Source organism: Vicugna pacos, unplaced genomic scaffold, assembly GCF_048564905.1.
Source record: "Vicugna pacos unplaced genomic scaffold, VicPac4 scaffold_19, whole genome shotgun sequence".
In the NCBI taxonomy this organism is placed as follows: domain Eukaryota; kingdom Metazoa; phylum Chordata; class Mammalia; order Artiodactyla; family Camelidae; genus Vicugna; species Vicugna pacos.
Genome location: NW_027328740.1, coordinates 76,718,477 through 76,741,269, shown reverse-complemented (window position 1 = coordinate 76,741,269; position 22,793 = coordinate 76,718,477). Strand labels below are relative to the sequence as shown.

Sequence of the window (22,793 nt, the reverse complement as noted above, 5' to 3'; positions counted from 1 at the left end):
GATTACCTTGCAAATACCCCGACTGTTCTTTCAATCTAGACTGGTGTGGCTGTCATGTCCCAGCCCTGTGAATGGCATCGTGTAGCTTCTCCCAAGTGGCCCAAATGACTGACATTGATATGCTTAATTCGTTGGAAATAGTATGTGACAATAATAGAAAAAGGTAGTAAGAAATTGTTTGGAAAACTGGAAAAAACCTTTTCTTCCCCAGCTGGGGGAGCGTAACCCGTATCACTCACCCTACTCACTGCCTGTCACCTCCTCCCCGCCGACTCCGTGTTCATAAGCCACACTGAGCCTTGGGAGAACATTTTGCCTCATGACACTTTTGACTAGGACCTGCAACTTCTTTGTCCCTAGTTAACTCTCTCTTCAAAGCCATTCAACTTTTTTGCAGGCTCCTCCACTCAGATGTAAGAATAGCCTCTTTAAACTTCTTGATGCAGCTCCTTAATGAAGATCTTGTGATGGAAACCTAGCCAAAACTGGGATGTATGAATATAGTGACTGCAAACTCAGCACTTTGTTAGTTCAGAATCAGAGGGGTGAGTGACTCAGGAAATGCTTTTTTAAGGTAACAAGGGGAAAGTGAAAGGACGCTTGCTGTGTGAGAAAGAAACATCTCAATCACAGCCAGTAAGGCACCTGTGTTCAGGATGGGGTGTGGCGAGTGCAGAGTTCTCACAAAGAAAATAGTGGTGTGATGGGAGCGAGGACAGTTGGGTACTTTATTGGGGAGGAAAAAAAGTGGGCTGAACATTTCCTTGTTGAACAAGAGGATTGTGACATGATGTGCTTGTATTTTGGAGAGAAGGGTTTTGTGGGGACAAGCCTAGGAGTACACTGTATGTCTGGGGAGTCAGCACAACAGAGAAACACAGAGAACCGGGCAGACCCCAAGACCCATGCTGGGGGAGAGACTGCCCACCAATTGGAGCCCTGGAGGCTGCTTCTGTCCCTTAGCTGTGGCCTCAGACCTCCCTTCACAGCCCAGTCCTGTTGATACAAGAATAAAAAACGTTGGGCATGAGAAGGGCTGTGTCCCAGGCTTTCATTGAGCCCCTGGGATGTGCCCCACCAGATTTTGTTCCTTAACTTCCTGCAGTAAAGTATTCAAGAGCAAGCCAGTGTTGAGTAACGGTAGATTTATTCAGAGAGATACATTGATAGGCAAGAGAAACTTCACGAGGTGTGGGGGTTTGATGCTCATATTAGAAGTAGGTACACACTCCACACATTGTGGGCCTTCCCCAAAGAGGGAGAGAGAGTGGTGACCGCGAGGTGGCTCTGTGTTGCTTGTTTTCTTGGGCTTGGTGGTTTCATATGCTAATAAGTAGAAGGACCAGCCTTAGGGCAAGGGGCTAGGATTCCCAGGGAGTTGGCCATTTCCCACCCTTTGACCTTTTGTGGCTAGCATTGGGACTGCCATGTTGCCTGGGGCATGTTATTCACCAAGTTACTATTACAATGGATTTTTACTGAAGCCCAAGATCTGCTAGAAGTTAAATCACTTCATCCTGAGCCTCAAGGCCTATTGGGGGTTGAATCCTTTACCATTTTGATGTTAATTGCTGTGGCCTTCCTTGAATGGCTGTGCTCTTCCCCCTTCCATCCTGTCTCACTGTGATGACACAGAGACAGCAAAGGTGGGGCCCTACCTGTGCTCCTGCATTTAAAGGTGGGAGGTGTGAGGTGGGCTTATGATGACCCTGAATGGTAAGAAAAATGTTTCAGATTTTCCTACGTGAGACATGGGGACCTGACAGCAACCTCCGCAGATTTATCTCACGGGCATTATCGCTTGTGTTGTTATAGAAACAACAGGCAAGCCAAGAAACAAGTATAACTCACAAGGTTGTAGTACTGAGATTTATTTCGCTGGCACGCTCAGAGGGGCTTCATTTCCAAAGCTCTGAGCACCTCCAAGACGTGCACATGAGGTTTTATAGGGTTAATTACAAGTATGGGGCTATTAGCCAATAAGGCTCAAACAACAAAAAGCAAGGAATCAGTACACTGAAGCTTATCAATTTGGAACAGATCCCGTTACTGACAATTGTTGTCCTTGGATTTACGTGTTAGCTTATTAGCCCATTAAACTGACACTAAACTTCAGGTTTACCAGGTAGCTCAGCAAAACTTAGATCAGTAAACCGACACTTATCACACTTAGATTTGTGACTTAGCTTGTTAGCCCAGCTGGGGTTTTCCTTCACAGTGTCACTTATATTTTTTATTTTTCTTTTTATCTTTTTTTAAGTATTTAACCCAAATTTAATATCAGGGTTTTTTGGGAAAGAAATTTCTCTTTATCTTTTCTTTGGGGTTCTTTTGGGGGGGAGGTAATTAGATGTATTTATCTGTTAGTGGAGGCCCTGGGGCTTGAACCCAGGACCCCGTGCACGCTAAGCACACGCTCTACCACCCGCCCCTTCATCATTTTCTTTTTGCTTTAGCTGCCAAGAATCTTACAGCTGAATTTGTAGTCGGCCTTTAACACTTGCCCTGACTTCATGGAATCCATTTTTATGAGTTTATCTCCCCCTGGTTTCATTTAAGTATTGAATCTCCATTTTCTCTTCACTCTCCGTTTTGCATTTTTGTTGTTATGGTTGTTAAGCTGTGTTTAACAGAATTGTTTAAATTCTCTTTTAGCAAGAGGCTGAATGTAAATAAATATGTAAGCAAACAGCACAATTAAATGCTTTTATACATTCTGAGCTGTTTAGTAGTAACTTAAAAACCGAATTGAATATTAAAGTGATAGCATTTTAAAAATATTTTTTAATTTTTCATAAAAATATAGCTCATTTAAAATATGATATTAGTTTCAGGTGTACAATAGATGCTCCATTTATAGTTACTGTAAAACATTGTCTGTATTCCCTGTGTTGTAAGATACATCCCTCTAGCGTGTTTACATTACATGTTGCAGTTTGTATAAGAAAGTTGGGTAACGCAGAGTCTGGAACGTGGCTGTGTATGACTCAGGTTCACGCTCACCCTGCCTGTCAGAGCTCAGGCCTTCACTCCTTTCTGCAGGGGAGCGAGTGGAGGCAGCTCTCATCAGCGCTGTCACCACCCTCTGAGTGGCAGTGACAGCAGTGACTGTGTGTGGACGTGCAAATTGTTTTTCCAAGAGCTTTATATGCGTTTCTGCATTTAATAATTAAAGCCCTCCTGTGAGGAAGCGTTTTTAATGCATAATACATTTTATTTTGATATTGATAGATTTCAAACTTCTGGAAAATTTACAGTAGTACAATAAACGCTTAGATACAGTTCACCTTATAGGGCACTATTTGGCTTTCTGTGTCTGGGTTATTTTAGCATAAAATTTCAAGGTTCATCCATATTGTAGCCTGAATCAGTACTTTATTCTTTTTGTTTGATAATATCCTTTTCCATTGTTTTTGGTTTTAGTCTATTTAAAAATATTTTCATTGAAGTCTAGTCAGTTTATAATGTTGTGTCAGTTTCTTGTCTACAGCACAAGACTTCAGTTAAAAAGGAACATACCTGCATTCATTTTCATACTGTTTTTAAACATAAGTTACTATAAGATATTAAATATATTCTCCTGTGCTATACAGTATAAACTTGCTGTTTATTCTTTACATACTCAGTAACTGCAAATCTTGAACTCCCAATTTATTCCTTCCCACACCCTCCCCCCTCTGGTAACCACAGTTTGTTTTCTGTGACTCTGTGTCTGTTTCTGTTCTGTAGATAAGTTTATTTTTTTATTTCTTTCTTTTTTTTTTTTAGATTCCACATGTCAGCAATCTCATGTGGTATTTTCCTTTCTCTTTCTGGCTTACTTCACTTAGAATGACATTCTCCATGTCCATTGATATTGCTGCAAATGGCATTATTTTATTATTATTTTATGGCTGAATAGTAGTCTATTGGACAAATATGCTACAACCTCTTTATCCAGCCATCTGTCAGTGGACATTTCGGTTGTTTCCATGTCTTGCTATTGTAAATAGTGCTGCTGTGAACATTGGGGTGTAGGTGTCTTTTTGAATTAGGGTTCCTTCTGGATATATGCCCAGGAGTGGGATTGCTGGGTCATCTGGGAGGTCAAGGTTTTGTCTTTTGATGAACCTCTATATATTTTTCCACAATGGCTCCAACAAACTGCATTCCCACCACAGTGTAGGAGGGTTCCCAATTCTCCGCAGCCTCTCCAGTATTTATTGTCTGTGAACTTCTCAATGATGGCTATTCTGACTGGTGAGAGGTGATATTTGATTGCAGTTTTGATTTGCATTTCTCTGATAATGATATTGAACATTTTTTCATGTGCCTACTGGCCATTTGTGCGTCTTCATTGGAGAAATGTTTCTTTAGGACTTCTGCCATTTTTTGAATTGAATTGTTTGTTTTTCTTTCTTATTAAGTGTAAAAGCTGTTTACATATTCTGGGAATTAAGCCCCTAGCAGTTTCATTTATTGCAAATATTTTCTCCCATTCCATAAGTTGGTTGTCTTTTTGTTTTGCTTACTGTTTCCTTAGCTGTGCAAAAGTTTGTAAGTTTAATTAGATCCCTCTTGTATATTTTTGGTTGTTTCTCTATTGCTTGAGTAGACTGCTCTAGGAAAACATTGCTGAGATATATGTCACATGTTTTGCCTATGGTTGCTTCTAAGAGGTTTATAGTGTCTTGTCTATATGTTTAATTCTTTAACACATTTTGAATTCATTTTTGTGTATGCTGTGAGGGAGTAGTCTAACTTCATTGATTTACATGCAGCTGTGCAGTTTTCCCTGCACCATTTGCTGAAGAGGCTGTCTTTACTCCATTGTATGTTCTCACCTCCTTTGTCAAAGTTTCAATGACCAAAAGTTTGTGGGCCTATTCTTGGTAAATGTGTTTATCCGTTCATTGATGGATGGATATTGTTAGTAACTTTTGGCTCCTCTGAATGATACTGCTATGAATATTGATGTGAAATTTTTATGAGAATATGTTTTCATTCTGTTGGCTGTACAGTTGGCCCTCCATATCTGTAGTTTCCACTACATGGATCCAGATGGCTGATTGTAAAGGGACTCGAACATCCTTGGATTATGGTATCCAGGGTGTGGGGTTCCTGAAACCAACCCCCCAACGGTATTGAGGGATGACTCTACATATAGGAGTGGAATTGCTGAGCCATATAACTCTAAGCATTTGAGGAAATACCAGGCTTCTCCAAAGAAGTTGCACAATTGTCCCTTTCCCCTGGCCGCATATGAGGTTTCTCTGCCTCCTGAACGACATTTGTTATTGTCCGTGATTTGGTAATAACCATCCTAGTGGGTGTAAAATGAGATCTCATTTTCATTTTGATTTGTCTAGTGATGTTGAGCATCTTTTCATATGCTTATTGGCCATTTGTATATGTATCTAAATTCGTGGTAAATTTAAAAATTGGGTCTGTTTTATTGTATTGTTCAGTTGTAAGAATTCGTTATATATCCTGGATGCTACTCTCTTATTAGATACATGTTTTGCAAAATTGTTCTTCTATTCTGCACATTGTCTTTCACTATATTTTTTTAAACATTAAAACAATTTCTTTACAGGGTAGGTAGTTAGATGTAATGATTTATTTTATTTTTCTTGCTAAGCAAGCACTCTCTGACTTGAGATACCCATTTCCCCTGTCATTTCACTTTCTTGATGATGTCCTTTGTAAGAAAAGGGTTTTAAATTTGATGAAGTCCAGTTTATCTGCTTTTTTCTTCTATCACTTGTGCTCTTGGTATTGTATCCAGGAAACCAAAGCCTATCCTAGGACCACAAAGATTTATACTGTGTCTTCTTTTAGAAAGTTTATAGGTTTAATTTTTACATTTCTGTCTGTGATCTACTTTGTTTTAATTTTTATTTGTTATATAAAATATGGGTGTTCAGATTCCAGATTGATTCTTTTGCCTGCAGACACCCAGCTGTCCCTGCACAATTTGTTGAATAGACTATTCTTTCAATGGGGTGTTTTTGGCCCCCTAGTGGAAAACTGTCTGTAAATGTAAGTTTTTCCCCGTGGGTTTTTATTGTGTCTCATAGATTTATTTATCCAAACTTATGCCAGCAACATACTGACTTATTACTGTAGCATTTTAGTACCTTTTAAAGTGAGTCCTCCAACTTTACTCTTCTTTTGCAAGGTTGTTTTGGCTATCCTGGGCCCCTTGCACGTCCATATTAATTTTGGGATCAGTTTTTCAATTTTTGCAAAGAAGTCAGCTGGAATTTTGATAGGGATTCCACTGTATATGTAGATCATTTTGAGGAGTCTTAATATTTTTAATAATACTGTCTATCATTCCATGGAAATGGGATGTCTTCCATATATGTAGATCTTTTAAAATTTATTTTGGTGATACTTCAAAAAGTTCAATGTACAAATCTTGTAAATTTTTGTTAAATGTATCTCTCATTTTATTTTTAATGCTGCTGTAATTGGAAATGCTGAGTTTCTTATGGGTGGGACTATATATCAATCTTCTTATTTCTAGAATTCCTTAACAGCAATTACCCTAGTTATATATTTGCTACTTAAATCTATCCACAACAATTCCCCACCCCGTGTTATAAGAAACCAAGACCCAAGTTAAGCTACCTGAACACCTATGTGGAAATGTGAAATGAGACCCTTGGGTGGGGCTTTGTGCAGATGATACTGGAGCTTATTCAGGATGGCTTCATCGTAATTTCTTTTAAACAACCCTTTCGGTGTATTTAGTCAGATACATTAAGAACATGCCCTTTTGATGTGCGGAGTAGCTAAGACTATGATTTTCAAATAATTTCTAATGAGAGTGTTGTTCTTGAAACCTAATTTGCATCAATCTTTGAAGATTTATGTTTCAGGGGCTTTGACTAAAGAACAACTGTCTTTAATCAATAACGACAACTAAATGCTCAAGCAACATGTAAGAGCTTGAGCAAACTGCCCCTACCCCATAGTGCTGGGTGCCTGCAGCTGCAACTGGAGTCAGCGCTTACCTATCCCAGTACGCTTGTGTTGATCTGCTCAAAGTGGTTCGTCCAACAGTTTGTCAGTAGTCTGTTGGACAAAGTCATTAAAAATTGATTGAAGGTTGCTGGAATGCAATATAATCTTATTAATATTAATTAAGCACATATTGAGTGCTTATTGTATGATGGAATTGTCCCTCAGCCTCACATGAATATTATTTCTCATAAAACCTCACATATTTCCTTGTTAATCTCACTTTACAGATAAGGAGACAGACAATTAGGTCTTCTCTCTTTTGGGGGAGCTCATTATCAATGATGGGAAGTTATAAGGAAAAAGATATTGATTCATCATGAGAAAACATTTTTCTGAGGGTCAGCAAAGAAGAAGATGAACACTGAAGAAGGTGATCATTGTTCAAGTGAGACAAGCCCTGGGTTGTGCGGAGTCAGCATCCCTGTCCTAGAGAAGGCACGTGTAGAGCTGCGTACTGGGTGAGGCGGCGCGGCCGCGCAGGGAACGCGGATGCTGGGCCGTTGGGCTGTGCTCAGGCCCGGTGGGGCTTTCTCCTAAGGGCAGTGGACCATCATTGACAGATTTTATGTTGGAGAGTGGGGTGCTCTCGTAGTTCACTTTTGTCTTGTAGAATGCTTGGAAACATTTAGAAGGCTTGGCAGGAGGTGATGTGATGAGTCAGAGTAGGGTGGCTGCGAGGTGTAGCAGTGTTCAATTTTCAAGTTGTTTTCAGGCCCAGGCTTGTGGCTCAGTAGCCGTGTCAGTTTGAATGACGCACTCAAGGAAGTGAAACAATTTATCTAATCAATTGAAGCAGTGATGTACCCAATTCCCAGGACTGTTGTGGAGATCCAGTGAGATAACGTTTGCAGTGTGCAGCATGGTCCCAGCACAGAGTCAGTGCTGAGTGAGTGACAGTGAGTATCTGGTAGGTCAGGTGTGGGTGGTGGGACTCGGTGTCTGAGGATATCTGGGCCCTGAAGGAGGGGTCCATTCACATCTGTGAGTGATGGGTCTGAGTTGGGAGAGGCACGGAGAACTTAGCCCCGGACCAGAGGCCCTGGGCAGGACGGCTATTGGAGGAGCACCGTGAAGTCAGCTCTTTGCAGGTGGAGTTGGAGGTGCCCTTGTGACATCTAAGTGCAGTGTCACGAGCTGAAAGAGGAGGTCTGGGCCAAGGCTGTGCATTTTCGAATAATGTCAACTCCTGAGGACACCGAAGTATTGATCACTGAACGGAAGTCATACTTTATAGGACAAATGAATAGTAGTATCACCTCTGTCATCAAAGCTCACGTCTATTTATTCATCACTCAGTTTGCTAATTGGGTACTTACAGAGCTCACTTCACCGTCCTCCCGTGGGCTCAGGCTCCACAGAAAAGAGCTGGTGTGTCTTCCTCTTTTCCAGAAGAAGACACATTTAGCTTGTAGCCTTCTGTACCTCGCCAGACTTAGGATATTAGTTTGTTGGTTTAATTGTATTTTCTGTTGGCCATGTCCTGACAGGAGAGAAATTTTACCTCATGGTCATGTTTCAATTAGCTGTTACTGAGAATTGCTGATCTGATACATAGTGTATGTATTATATTAACTTTGTAGAGTAGTTATCATTTTTCTGTCTTTGCCCTTTAATTTTGATTGCCCCTTCAGTGTTCTATCCTTTTTGGGGCCTTATTTTTTTTTAATTAAAAAATGTCTGTTAACAGTTAAGAAAACAAAAACAAAGAAAAAATGCACATGGGAGCTAAATTTAGAAAATGTCTAGTGTGTTTTCTATCTCGGCAATGGAGGGTTCTAGAAACTCGTGAAAATTTTCATTACACAAGTTCCTTAAAATGCTGATTAAGAAATAAAATCTTCCTTCCTCATCTTTCAAGCTGCACAATAAATTGTCAAGAAAGTGAGGGGAAATTCTCAGAAGCCAAGACAAATGAGAAAGCAGGGTTTCTGGGAGATATGCGAGCCTTAGAATCCCTGGGGTGCTGGTTCGATCCTGAACTGATTTTCAGTTGCCTTGACAGGAGGGCAGGATGTGAGCCCCAGGCCTCTGACACTAGGAGTTGGATGGGGGATCATATTATGGGCCAAGCCCATTCTGAGGATCTTGGTTTACTAAAGGGTGAAATAGGAAAAAAAAAATTCCTCAAGGCAAGAAAATAAGGAAAGTCAATTTTGTTGGAAGAGGGGAAAAATAACAAATCCAAAGTAAGGATATAGTTTAAAGTTGTTCTGGCATGAGAGTGACCACAAACACCTGGCAGAAAAGCACAGCTACTCCTTGATTGATAAGTTGTGTTTTGAATGAATCAGTGAAAAGCCATTCTGAAAAAGGCCTCCAGAGTCTTGTGGATCAAGATACTGGACAGCAAACACCTCCCTTCCAAGGTCTCATTCAAATAACCAGAAAGGTTTTAAAGGAAAGAAGCCATGATCATAGTTCTATTTATTAACATTTCTATATGCTACGAATTCAGAGGTGACTATGTAGTTGTCTCCTCTATTATGGACCTTACTTTCTCTTTGGGGAGACAAAATGACATAGTTGGTAATCTTGGTGGAGGGAGGTGTTAGTCTGTTGCACTTAGCCAGGAGAGGAGATTAAGAAAACAGTGAAGGGTGGGTGAAATTTTTAGCTGAGGACAGTCTTGTTCACTTGGCTTTTAATTGCAGGCTCAATGAGCTGTCACTGGAGGGACTAGATCTTACAGAGGATGGACTTAGCTCAGGCCTCATTGGAATGGACAAATGAACCTGGAGAAAGACAGTCAAATCTGTGCAGACATTAAAGTTCACTTGAACGTGCTGCATCCCTGAGCCAAAGATAGGACAAATATGCAGCAATTCTTGAGGACAGAAGAGTGGTTTTTAAGGTTCTCCAAGAATGAATCCCATGGAACCGAGATGGCCACTTGTCAAACTGAGACTTTGTTCTTTGGACGGTGTACCCAGCAAGGGTATTGGCCTTTTATATGTTTCCATTTGTCTTTAATACATGTCTGTTGATGAGGACATGGGCACAAATGTTTGACACCTTGTCGAGGCGATTTTGGATACCTGCCTAGAAGCACGGGCACAGTTGCGGCTGCTTCATACATCTTGCAGCCCGTCCCTTTCCCCGGCTCCGTGATCACGGCAGAGTGGTTCCTTGTTGACCTGTCCGTTTCCTCTGTGACATCATAACCCATGAAAAGACCGGAGCATATTAACTTGGCTTTGTTAAAGTCAAAGAAACAGATCAAATATGGAGTCAGATTTGTTCTTTCCTATTTCAGTAGTACCATGGAGATGGCAGTTTGGGCAGCTTTTTGTAGTGTCCTGGAGGCTTTCTCTCTCAGCTTCTGGGCGCCTCTATTGAAAACCCTTCATTGCTGTCTGGCCTGCTGGTAATGCACACTGCCTGTTTTGCCCTGAAGATGTGTTATGTTTATAAACTCATCTCTACTCCTTGGAAAACAGCTCAAAAAAAACTCAGTTGGTTTTCCACCAGCCATGGGCAGGGGTGAGGTATACCATGTTATTATTTCATAAAATAATAGTAATAATAGTAATAGTAATAGTACTAGAAATAATAATAGTATTATAATAATAATAATAATATAAAAGAAGTCTTAAAACAGGACTGAGCACACTGGAGAGAGTCAATAAATGCTTTCTGGCTTAAATCAAAAGTGATGACTTAGTGATTCAATGGCTGCTGTATTTGCTAAGCTAGTTACTCCTTTGCTCCATTACACATTATTTTAACTGAAAAAGAAATGCAAGCAAATGGTTAAAAAAAAAACTCAGACAGAGCACAAAAATACACAAGTGAAAGAAGTTTTCCCTCATCCTCTGTTCTTTCAGCCCTGTCAGGAGATGCCACTGTTTACTATCTTTTGGGTGCTTTTCCAGATATGCTTTGCACATTCCCACCTATGTATGTAAATTCCTTTAAAATTTTAGTTATTTTTAACTTAAAGAGATTTAAATCCTCAAGTGGCTTCTGCCCGGGTAATAGAACAGAACAAATCTGACTCCATATTAGATCTGTTCCTTTGAATTTAACCCTATGCTCTGTCTCCTAGGCTTCATCTTGCTTGTAAAAAATTGTTGCCTAGAGCCTGAAATACACAGGAGAGCTTATTCTGAAGCTCTGACCTTTAAGGATATTTAACACTTTTTCATTCATTAAAAGATAGCAAATTGCAGAATAGAAAATAACGTTTGTTTTGTTGGAGATTTACAGGGATCTGACCCACGCAGATAGCTGTAAGAACAAAGGATTCTAACAAGAAGGAATTCCTACACTAAGAAGTTTGCAACAACCAAGCGCGTAGGAAATGAGCCTGAATTGTGACTTGGGGAGATGGTTTTCCAGAACATTAGTTTGCCAACTAGGTCTACAGAAACTTGCTATTCCAAGCCCCAACATCTGGTTTCCAAACTTATTGGCCTGTCCTGCACTGAGGAGAATGAATTTGGACTTGGTAACACTCCTATCTACCTAGAAAGCTGGGCACTGGAGCTGAGTGTTATGGAAACAGGCCAGCCAAGAAACAAGCACCAATCGGAGTGCTGGAGTACTCAGAATTTTTATGCCGGCGGGCTCAGAGGGGCTTCTGCTCCGAAGTTCTGAGCACCTCCAAGACGTGCACATGAGGTTTTAAATACTTCAATACAAGTAAGGGGATATTAGCCAATAAGACTTAAAGAACAAAAAGCAAGGAATCAGTACACTGGAGCTTATCAATTTGTAATAGATCACGTTACTGACACTTGTTGAGCTTGGAATTACGAGTTAGGTTGTTAGGCCAATAAACTGACACTAAACTTCAGATTTACGAGATAGCCCAGCAGAGCTTAGATCAGTAAACCGACACTTATCACACTTAGATTTGTGACTTAGCTTGTTAGCCCAGCTGGACTTTTCCTTCACATGAGGACAGCTCTCCCACCCCCAGGAAACCACTGTGAGCCCTTGATGTTTCCACTAGGGTTGGGTATGGTTTACCCAGGAGGGATGGGGACTATGCACCAACACTCAGGCAGTCTGCTCTGTCTGGGGCTCTGATCTTGTACCACACCACTCCCCCCAGCCCAACACCTGGGACAGTGGAGCTAAGGCAGTGATCCTTCCTGCCTGTTTCCCAGCGTGTAAAAGGGGAATATGTGCTCTTCCCAAGGAAGTTCTGAGCGACAACACCTGCGGGTGCTTGGTTCTCAGAGCAACAGAAAACCCAGCTCCGCATGGGGGCAACGGGTGTGATCCCCGTAGTGTTTCTGCAGAAGCATCTGATGGAGGGCTGGATCAGGGAGGTAAAACATGAGCTGCGAGACTTGAACGGTTACAGAAGGGTACAGAGGTATGTCTGCCATCTCAGGGTGCCCTAGAGGTAAAGCTTTTTCTCTCCAACTCCGCTACGACACTCCCCTATCCAGACCCATCCCTTCTCTGCTCTTCCTGTCCATCTGTATCCCTCCACTTTTCCCCTCTTCTCCACCCGCTCCCATCTTCTCCCTCCCTCGCTGTCCCACCTTCTCTCGCAGAATCCAGAGGATCCATGTCCCTCCTGCGCATGCGCTGTCGGTGCCTGGTGGTCCGCTGGTTCGAAGCTCCATGTCCAAGCCGGGGATTGGCCCCAAATGCTTCTCAACTCTGTCGCCCGTTAGGCCTTTGGTTCCTGCCTGGGGCCGGGGCTTCTGGCTGTGGAAGTGCAAGGTGGGGGGCTCCCGGGAAAGGGTTCAGGCGGCTTCGGGAGGGTGATCCGCCTTTCACAGCCCCCAAGGGCGCCAGTCAGCCCGTGTTCAGCTGAATTTCTCTGGCCAGACCCTTCTGACAGCACCACCTGCCCCGGCGCCCCGGCCACAGCTGTCCAGGTCCAGGTGTGCGCCTGCCACCTCTCACGCAGCCGGGATCCCCTCAGTCCACGGCTGGCGTCCCCTTCCCCTCTCCCGCCCGCGAGTCCTCTCCTCCCGGGCTTCCTCTCCTCGGCCGCCTGCCCGTCCCCACCAATGGGCGGGCTGTTTCCCGGGCGGGCGTGGTCTGCGGACCTGGACGGGAGCGGGCGGCTTATGCTGGTGCTGGGGCTGGCCTCCGAGCGGGGCTGCAGCCCGCACCCCCCCTTTCCCTCCCCCCTAGGGCTGCCCTCCTTTCCCTTTCACCCTCCCTCAGGACCAGCTCAGTGGCGTGTGTGCTGCTCCCGGGGCTGAGGGCCTCTGGCTGTAGCGCCCAGCTTCACCTGGTGGAGTCGGGAAAAGGGAGCATCAGTGCTGAGCAAGCTTCTGTCTCCTCCCTCAGTGTTTCTGCCGCAGGTAAGTACCTTGAACACTTTCAGGTGTTATGATGGCGGTGCTTGTTGATGTCACGTGTTTTTATAGTGAGAGGGATTAACAGTGGTGAAAGCAGGGCTTGGTTCTGTTAAAAATGAGCTGAAGGCATGAAGCTGTGATATCCTCCTTCCTTCCCTCTCCAAGGGTGAAACGTGTGACCGTCGATTTTAAAAAGACAGTTACAGTCCCTAACTAGCCCAGCCCAGCTAGTGTGTGTTAACAGGAACAGCATCACCAGAGGCCTTGGAAACCCAGGGATATTGCAGTCCTAAAGAACTCCTGGCACAGTTTGGTTTGTATTGGTTTTTTGTTTTTCTTAAATTGTGGGACAGACTAGTGGTATAAAAAGAAAAATATTTGTCAAGAAATATTTTTTCATATAACAGCGTTATTGTGATATAGTTCACACATCATGAATTCCATCCATTTAAATGGTAAAATTCAGCAGCTTTTAGCATATTCACAGTTGTGCAACCATTATTATTCCAGAACGTTTTTATCACTTCAGAAAGAGCAGTGGAAATTAATGACCTATCCACCCCTCCCCAGTGGTGGTTCTAAAGAAATTTCTTGGCTAATCTTGACCATAAATTCACTTGTTACATTCCAAGAAAAATCTGGTAGGAATTCTAATCAGAATTGCAATGAATCTGTCTATCAAAACAGGAAGAATTAACGTCTTTATGGCACAAACTTCTTCTACCCATGAATATGTTTCGGACCCTATATTTTCCTCTGTCCAGAGCCTGGCCCATGGGAAGTCCTCACTACTTGTTGGGCTTGTGAATGATGAGATTCTATACATCGTTAGTTGCAGCTGTAGCCTTTCACAGAAGAGAAAAGAAACCTCAGTGAAACAAGTGACTCTCTGATGGTCAGAAAGAGTGACAGCCAGTGCTGGAGTGATCCAGTGGACTTGGTGTTTGCAACCAGAATTCTCCACCACCTACAGCTAAGGGGATTAGAGTGTTCTTTTATTTTTTCTTAATGGCATTGCTTTTATTTTTACTTATTTTTTAAATTAATTTTATTTAAGTGTAGTCAATTTACAATGTTAGTTTCAGGTGTACAGCAGAGATTCAGTTATAAACATATGCATATGTATATATATATGTTTTAGTTTGTTTTTAGTATAACTCATTACAAGAAATTGAATATAGTTCCCTGTGTTATATAGCAGGTCCTTGTCATTTATTTTATATTTACTAATTTGTATCTGTTAATCCCTCCTTTCCTGCCTGCTAAATACAGTTTGCTTTCTATGTCCATGAGTCCATTTATAGGAGCACCATTTTTCCTAGTAATATATGCTCTTTGGCTGCTTTCAGTTTCAGTAATTCCATCTTATCTGTGGGCGCTTTTCTTCTGGTGGTCTTTATGTGGTTTGCACACGTGGTAATAGAGATCTTTATTTGGGAGAACTCCAGGTCTCGTGTAGTCCCTGGTACAGAATGCCCACTGAATTGATGATTGAACTGGGAAAAAAGCACAGTAAATGCTGGAATTTCCACTATGGTTGAGAATTCCAGGTTTCAATAACCTGTTTAGACAACCTTACTATTGGCTGCACCCATACTGGATAATTTGGTGGAAATTCATGGTATGGTGGTGTAGAGACGGGGCCTTATATTCTTCTTCTCTTTCTATTTTCTAACACTCATTCTCCTGGGCCTTCCAGATCCTCCCCCAGAAGTGCCCAGGGCTGGCTTGGTGCTGCACTGAGGCAATATTTGTTAATAACGCCCTTTCCTCTTCTCCTCTGAGCCTCCGTTTCTTTCTGTGCACAATGAGCGCTTAGACTAGATAAATACTTTTCAGTTTCTTTTAAAGCCATGTTTCCTTTGAGAAACAGAAAATGCAAATATCTCCTCTCAACCCAACCCTTTAGATTTTGGTATGTCCTCCAAGGAGTGACATAGCTCTTTGTGAAAAATTGATGTGATTTTGATTGCAGGTGACACAGAAAAGACTCTTCAGAGATTTATTGCAGGGAGAGGGCAGGAAAGAGGCAGTATGTGACACTTTCTAGTGTGAGCAACGGAGCAGGGACTTGGATTTAAATACGGTGTCTGACGTGGCCTCTCTCTAATCTTGTAGAATGTGATAAACTTCTCTACCTCAGTTTCTTGATGTGTCAAGTTGGGGTGATAATATTTTAAGGCTTCTGTGAAACATTATACAAATAAGACATTTGTGTCTCGGTAGAAACAAGATCTGCTAGGGATTCAGGGATTTGTTTAAAAAAAATTCTTGTCCATAGCACTCTGTCTGTGTGTATTTAGACGTTCCTGGATGGTGAGGGTGAGTCTAAAGTCCATTGTGGGACAGGTGGCCCATATTTCTCCGTGTCCCAGTTTACCCCCTACTCCCCAGTCCTCTTCCTCAGTCCAGGATGAAGTTCCCTAGTAGATTTACACAGAGGTCTTGTGGAAATGGCTTTTCATTTTATTGTTTCACCAAGAAGGGCTGCCATCATGATCTCTGTGGTCAGGTTTTGAAGGGCTGCCATCATGATATCTGGTAAGAATTCTATGCAATTTGGAGTTCCAATTTAATGAAAAAAAAATTACAAATAGAAAATTAGAACAAGGGTGGTGACAGGGGCTCTTTTAAGTGGACACCATTAGCTTTGTTAGCTTCAGGTGCTGTGGCCTGTTGCCACGAGGACCCATCCTCTTGCTCTGAAGTTGGAGGGACTATTGGGCTCAGTGGGAATGTTAACTGAGTGTATCTCATGGGCTGGGCATTGTCCTATTTGTACTGTGTGTTCCTTATTTGAGACAGTGAGCTCACCTAACCTCGATAACCTCTTTAAAATATTAGACTTTTAATTTTGAGATGTAATGTAGATTCCCATGTGGTAGTAAGAGATTATATGGAGAGGGCCTATGGGCCCTTTGCCCAGTTTTCTTAATGGTTCCATCTTGCAGTGTTGGGGTACAATTCATTACTGACTCACTAACAATTTGAGGTTTGTGTTATTGCCCTTATTTCTATTCACGATTAAACTGGGGCTTCGTGAAGCACGCAGGCCTGTCCAGGTCACCCACATTGTTAATGCAGAGTCGGGTGAACGTGGGCTTGGGATTTCCAGGCAGTACCATTATGATGGTTTGTGGCAGGGAGCAGCATTCACTTTGCTTGTTTATTCATTCATTCAACAAACATTTATTGAGTAAACTCTGTGGGTCAGATGCTTTCATAGAGTTATCTGATTCTTCAGCAGTACTGAGAATCAGGTAATGTTTATATTTTTTAATCTGAGAAAATTAGCTCTGAGAGGTTATAACCCCCCCAAAGGAAGTATAACTCATAAAGGAGGGATAGAACATGTGTACAGTCACCTCCTTTTATGCAGGTGGTACCCTATGCATTTTACATTTTCAAACATCCGTAATCCAGATATATTCTTGTAAGGCAAGGCTTTTTTTTTTAATTGAAGTATAGTCAAGTTTACAATGTTGTGTCAATTGCAAGGTGTTTTTTGACTTTTGAATTAAAAAATACTTTTTCAGCTGGGTAATTAGGTGTATTTACTTGTTTCATTTTTAAAATGAGGTACTGGGGTTTGAACCCAGGACCTCGTACATGCTAAGCATATGCTCTACCAATGAACAATACCCTCTACCCCAAGGCAAGTTTTCTTATCCATTATTATGAAGCTTAGTAGTTCAAATAAATTGAATAGGAATCCAGATCTTTTGATCCTACTGTGGTCCTTTTCTTTATATTCTGCTGAAGGGGGTTGGGGAAGCATTTCCTTTGTTCATTTCTTTATTCAGCATTTTTGAGCAGTGACTTTGCATCAGGGCCTTGCTAGGTGCTTGGAAATAGAAAATAAGAAATGACCTTTCTCTGCAGAGGCAGGAAGCCTAGACCAAAAGCTGGGTAATGTGATCGAGCTACAGTAGCCATATGCAGACTCTGAGGACAAACTGTACCCTTGGATTTGCTTTGGCTTCCCTTGTCTTCTGGCTGGTACACACCAGGTCACCGCAACCCAGATGGGCCCGTAGCACACAGCAGAGAATGTACCTCGATCTCCTCCCCCTCTCGGCAGGGCCTGCAACATGAGCATCCCTGACTACGTGCAGTGTGCTGAGGACCACCAGACTCGTCCCGTTGTGGTCCAATCCATAGAGATCATCTCAGAGGAGAATTTCTTTTGCATCTATCAGCTACTCACCTCGGTTAGCCATATCAGCCCTTGTGGCTCCCAGTGGACACTCTGTATCCACTACAGGCACCGCTATGTGCCCGAGAATCGGTGGAGCGTCTTCCAGAAACACCCCAAGGTCGTGGGCCTTCTCACCATTACCGAATGTCTCTCTGCCAAGGCCTTCGAGAAGCTCCACATGCAGAGGAGCTGTATGGCACATCGCTTAATGACTCTCAGCTTTTTGTCTTTGTGCAGCATGGGGAGGTAGCCGAGCAGACGCGCACCGACGTTGCCTTCAATCTAAGAGTACTGCAGGGTGGTGGAGAAGAGGATCGAGGACTTCACTGAGTCACTCTTCATCTTGCTCAAGTCCAAGTGGCTGGATGGTGGCCCCAAGAATTCTGGGGACAAGATCCCCCTCCCCTACATCCCGTTTGAGAAGGAGGACTTCATGGGACTGGACACAGACAGCAGGTAAGTTTACCTGGAAGCCAGTCCACCTTGGCTGTGTGCTGGATTGCTTCCCTACATCCAGAAAGGGATCAGCAAGGAAGAAGTCAATCTTGTAGCCAAGGGGGGAGGGAGGTGCAGCCCGCCGGTTTCCAGACATTTCAAAGTGAATCCGCCTTTATTTCAGAGAGATCCTTTTAGGGTTAGTGTGGACACTTACTCCCGCTTTACAGCCAGGAACATGGTGGGACCCCTGGAGTTGCTGTCCAATAAAGTAGCCAAAGCCACTGATGCTAGGAGCACTGGGGAGGAGGCTGGACTCAGCTGAGATGTGCTGTAGGTCAAATGCACATCAGACGCTGAGGCTTGTCTAGTAAAAGTACATAAACTATCTCTTTACTTCCTATATTGAATACATGTCAAAATAATAGTATTTTACATACAGTAGATTAAGTAAGATCTGTTCTTAAAATCACATTCTAGTATTTGTTTTTTGTTTGTTGGTTTGTTTCTTTGTTTCAAATTTTAAACGTGGCAACTGGGAAACTTTCTTTACATGGCTCTCATTTCATTTCTGTTGGGCAGCCTGTCCTGGTACATGCTCATCCCTTTGCTTATAGATGAGATGCTGAGCCCCGAGAGGCAGAACGAGGCGCTGGTTGAGCTGCGGCTGGAGCCGCTGTCACCTGCCTCCCAGGCCCAGCACCTTTTCAGCTCAGGCCGTCTCTTCCTGCCCGACAGCCACCATGCCAAGTTAGGACATCAGAAACACCGCCAGGGACTTCCTAATGAACTCCTTATGCAGGGAAAGGCGTATCACGGTGTATGGAACAGAGCAGGGAAATGTTCATTCCCACTTTGTCCCTGTGATTAAGTCAATGGCCCCACTTTGCCTCGGAAGTACAGATGAGCTCTTCTGGGCTGCCTACCCCCCACCTTCTGCTCTGTTTCCCCATATATCTATCGTGTTGTCCCTCGGGCTGAAGAGGGTGAGAAGCCTTTGCCGAGACGTGGTCCCCCTTTGCTGGGGTGAGTGAGGGAAGCTGTGTCCCCCCGGCCTACGGCCTCGGTCCTTGAGTCTGGAGAGGGCTCATGGTGGTCCCACAGGTGGCGGTCAGAAGACCTGGCATGTGCTACCGGGCCCGCTTTGGAGGTGGTGCTCTGTGATTTTTGAACTTACCTAAGATCAGATCCTACTTTCTGGTTGTTGGTAAGTTGGCGGAGAAGATGCTAGAGAATTGATAAAAAGAATGTCTAGACCAGCCCTGTGAGTGAGAAGCACAGGGGACACTAGTCCCACCTGCGAGAGCCCACCTAGCAGGCTCTGGATGAATTTTCTGTTCCTCCCCGGAAATACCTCTATGGCTTAAGGAAGAGGAGAGGCATGTCGTGGCCATGATCTGTACTTGTCCTCACAGGGCCCTGTGATCTATATGCTCGCACTCCCCATCTGCTTCTTGGAGATGAGTTGACATGTTTAGGAGCCTGGGCACTGCTGAGGGCATAGCTCCCAGCACCGTGCTACACAGAGTCTGGCTCTGTTCACCTCACCTGTCAACCCCTGCTGAGGCCCCAGACATTAGTCAAGGTAGGTGCATCAGCGAAACCTAAGCAGGGACCACCTTCTCCCCCTGGGCAGAGTGGTGAGTGAGCAGTGGAAGCCTGGAGCCCTGCCCCAGCCCCCACGCCAGTGCCACTTCTTTTGTCATAGGAGGCACTGGTGATATTTTTGCTCAACAAATGCTTGTCTCTGAGTCTGCAGAAACACCAGAGAATGCCAGCTTGTTTTTGCCTTTGAACTCTGCCCTTGGGACTTGGCGGAGTAGCCGGATGTGTACTTAGCCCACAGTGGTTCAGCGCATTAAACCTGCCTCCTTGTGGGTCTGTCTATTGTGGTACCATAAGAGCTCAGCCAGCATCTGAACGTCATTGAGATAACGCGGCCAGTGAGCTAGGGTCAAGCACATTCTCCTCCAGTCACTTTTACTCCATTGTTTCTTTTACTATTCCACAGTCATTAATTTTTTAAACAATGCTTTGGTGCAGGAGCAGAGCCTCATTCTCTCCTGCTACTCTTGGTGGAAGTGAGTAAAACGGTCCAGACTGAAATGCGACAACAATTTGTAGCTCAAAAGCTGCCTAGACGCTTGTAGGTCAAATTTTGGTTAGGGGAGCTGAACACGTTGTGGTCCCCCGGCAGCGCCGCTCCCCTCAGGCCCCTGCTTTCCCTTGAGCAGGAGGTGAGGTTGGGCCTCACCATCCCCGTGTCCCTGGCCTCACACACTCACATAAATTCTTGTACATGCAGTCAAAATCATTTTTGTTCTTGTGTGATTCTAATTTTCTCTTGTTCCTCTTTTCCTTTTTCTTTACTCCTTTTTCACTTGTACTGCCCAGTGAGCATGTTGTTGCTTCTGAAAATGTGGGCTGTGCACACCCTGCATTGGAAATAGCCAGATTGCCCTCCGTACAGTCTCCATCACTTTAAAAAGCAACAACTTAACAGCTGTTTTGATCCATCTATTATCTTAGTCATTTTTTATTTTCTAATTTTTTGGAATATTTGCTTTGTTAGCTCATCACCCACTGGTGTTTGATACCTGTTGAAATCCTTGCTTTTGAGGAACATGTTTGGTCCTCCTTTTATTTGGTGACAAATGCGCCCTTATTAAATTTGTTTGATTGTTTTGAAGAAGTAAGATGCGAATTGATTTTGTCGGGTGCTCAGGGATTCTTTTCATGGAGTATTTAAACTTGTAAGGTCAAACTCTGCAGCATTTTGCTCGATTCCTGCTTTTACACAAACGTGCTCGGCACGCGGTTCCTGGCTGTCGCTGTGTGACGTGCATGACGGCGCTTCCTGGCCTTCATGATGAAGTGGCCGCCACGGAGGTGACAGCTGCAGGGGACGCTGTTGGAGGAAGCGGTCACCGTTTGGTTCTTTAATTTTTTTTTTTTTGCATTCAACTTCCCCGTGCCATTTACTTTACTTTGCCTTCATAAAGGGGCAGAATTGTGTCTAAAATCCATGACACTATTTGTTCCCTTTACGAGGCTGGTTTTTCTGGGTATCAGGACAACATGACCTTCTCCTAAGTAGCTGGCTCACCTGGATCTGTTGGACACAGGGACAGCTAAAAGGGCCGTAGCTTCCTCTCTACTCCAGCCAGTGGGCATTCAGAGCTGGGTCTGTGGTTTGCCTCAGCAGCCGTGCAGACCTCCCTGCCCCGGCCTTTACTTTTAACCCATGTTGGCAGTAAAGAGTTGAATCCGTTTCTGTTGCAGCAGACATCCACCACTGACAGCCGTGACGTTAGTTTGTGGTAGTCAGTCTCCAACACCCCAGACAACCGTGAAGGAAGATGATTTGGCCGACCTAGGACCCTGGATTCTCACCCCCACCATGGTTCATCTCACCCGGTGGAAGGGTTTGGCCACCACCATCATGCTGACCATGAGGCCTTGTTTCTCCTTTCATGCTCTGGTCCAAATGTGGACACTTCATTTTTCACTGAATTTGTCTCTCTTGAGACAGGCCAGAATATCTGAATGAGTCCATCACATTCTGGGTGGGGAACAGAACAGAAGTAAGTGTCGCAAGTAGATGGAGTCTAGGCTGTCCGGGTTGGCAAATGCAGGCTGGGATCTGTGATGGCTGGGCTGTACACTGGACACAGGCCTTTCCCGTGGCTCCTGAGAGCCCATGAGTTGAAGTGATAACAGCCTTGTGTGGATTCCCCCATCCTCATCTGCTCATTGGCAAGTGTGTCTGCTAATTAGGAGCTCCCCCAGACCTCGGGCCCTTCAAAGCTCAGACCATGGGAGAACCTTGAGTCCCTTCTCCTGGACATCCTGTGTGAGAATCCACTGCCTTCTGAGGTGAACAGCAGCAGGAGATGCCTCCACCTCCAGGGAGCACCCTACGGAGGACTGTTAGTGCCCCATGCTGTGAGCTTGTGTGTTTCCGGCCATGGTCCCTACAGAACTACAGTTGAGATGGGCTTATTGATGGAAATAACAGGACTGATTCCAGGGCAGGGCCTGGGGGAGGGAACAGTGGAAATTGAATGTGACCTCAGACACCTCGGTGGGTGCTGGGGCTGTTACTAAAATGGGGAGTCTGGGAGATACCTGCCAGGAATGGAATTCTAGAGTAAATGGTGGACATGAGGCATTTTTAAGATGCCATTTGTCATCCAAATTAGGACTTCAAAGAGGCACTTGGGTCGATGAGCCTGGGGCTCAGGTGAAGGAGCCGGACTAGAGATACACGTTGGGAGTCGTCATTCTTAGCTGGTGTTCACAGCCTTGCATGTGAATTAGATCATCTCGAGAGCTGCAGACTGAGGCTGAGGGGGGGCAGGGCTGTGTCTTGGTTGGAGGAAAGCCCAGACCATACAGCTTTGGTGTGTCAGTCAGTGGCGTTTGCCATTTTCAAAGCAATGCCAGTTATCCTTAAGGGGCCAGGGGCTGGGCAGGGCCAGCCAGGAAGAAATCTGAAGGGAGGGTCGTGGCCACGTGTGCGTCTTGGGAAGGTGCAGAGTCTGCAGGGTACGGGAGGGTAGACTCCTCAGATGCTAGAGTTGCAGTGAGGAATGGGGAGAAGTTAGTCACAATCACCTGTGAGGGAGGGAGGGAGGTCTAGGGAGCCCCACCTTACCGGACTCGCTTTCCCATGAACAGAAGGCAGTCAGACAGAGGATCTGAGGTGAGAAGGGATGGGCACTGGGAGGGGAGCCAACCTGGAGAATGGTGCTTGCAAAATTCTGGAATAGTCTCCCTGAAAAATAGAGTTAAAAATACCCAGACTCTTAAGAACATTGTTAGTGACTTGGGAGGAGGCAGTTGTTTTTCTGGCCTCCTAAGGGTAAGGCATGTATCCA

General features: G+C 44.1%; 1 protein-coding gene across 1 annotated transcript in view; it reads left to right on the top strand.

Annotated features, from left to right (window-relative positions):
• Positions 1-22,793, top strand: part of LOC140693562 (uncharacterized) — a 141,779-nt gene that overhangs the window by 47,742 nt on the left and 71,244 nt on the right. The window contains exons 10-12 of the mRNA XM_072957349.1: positions 12,519-12,690; positions 13,144-13,283; positions 17,716-17,934. Coding sequence (XP_072813450.1) covers positions 12,519-12,690; positions 13,144-13,283; positions 17,716-17,934 — 531 coding nt within the window. The remainder of the gene's footprint in view (positions 1-12,518; positions 12,691-13,143; positions 13,284-17,715; positions 17,935-22,793) is intronic.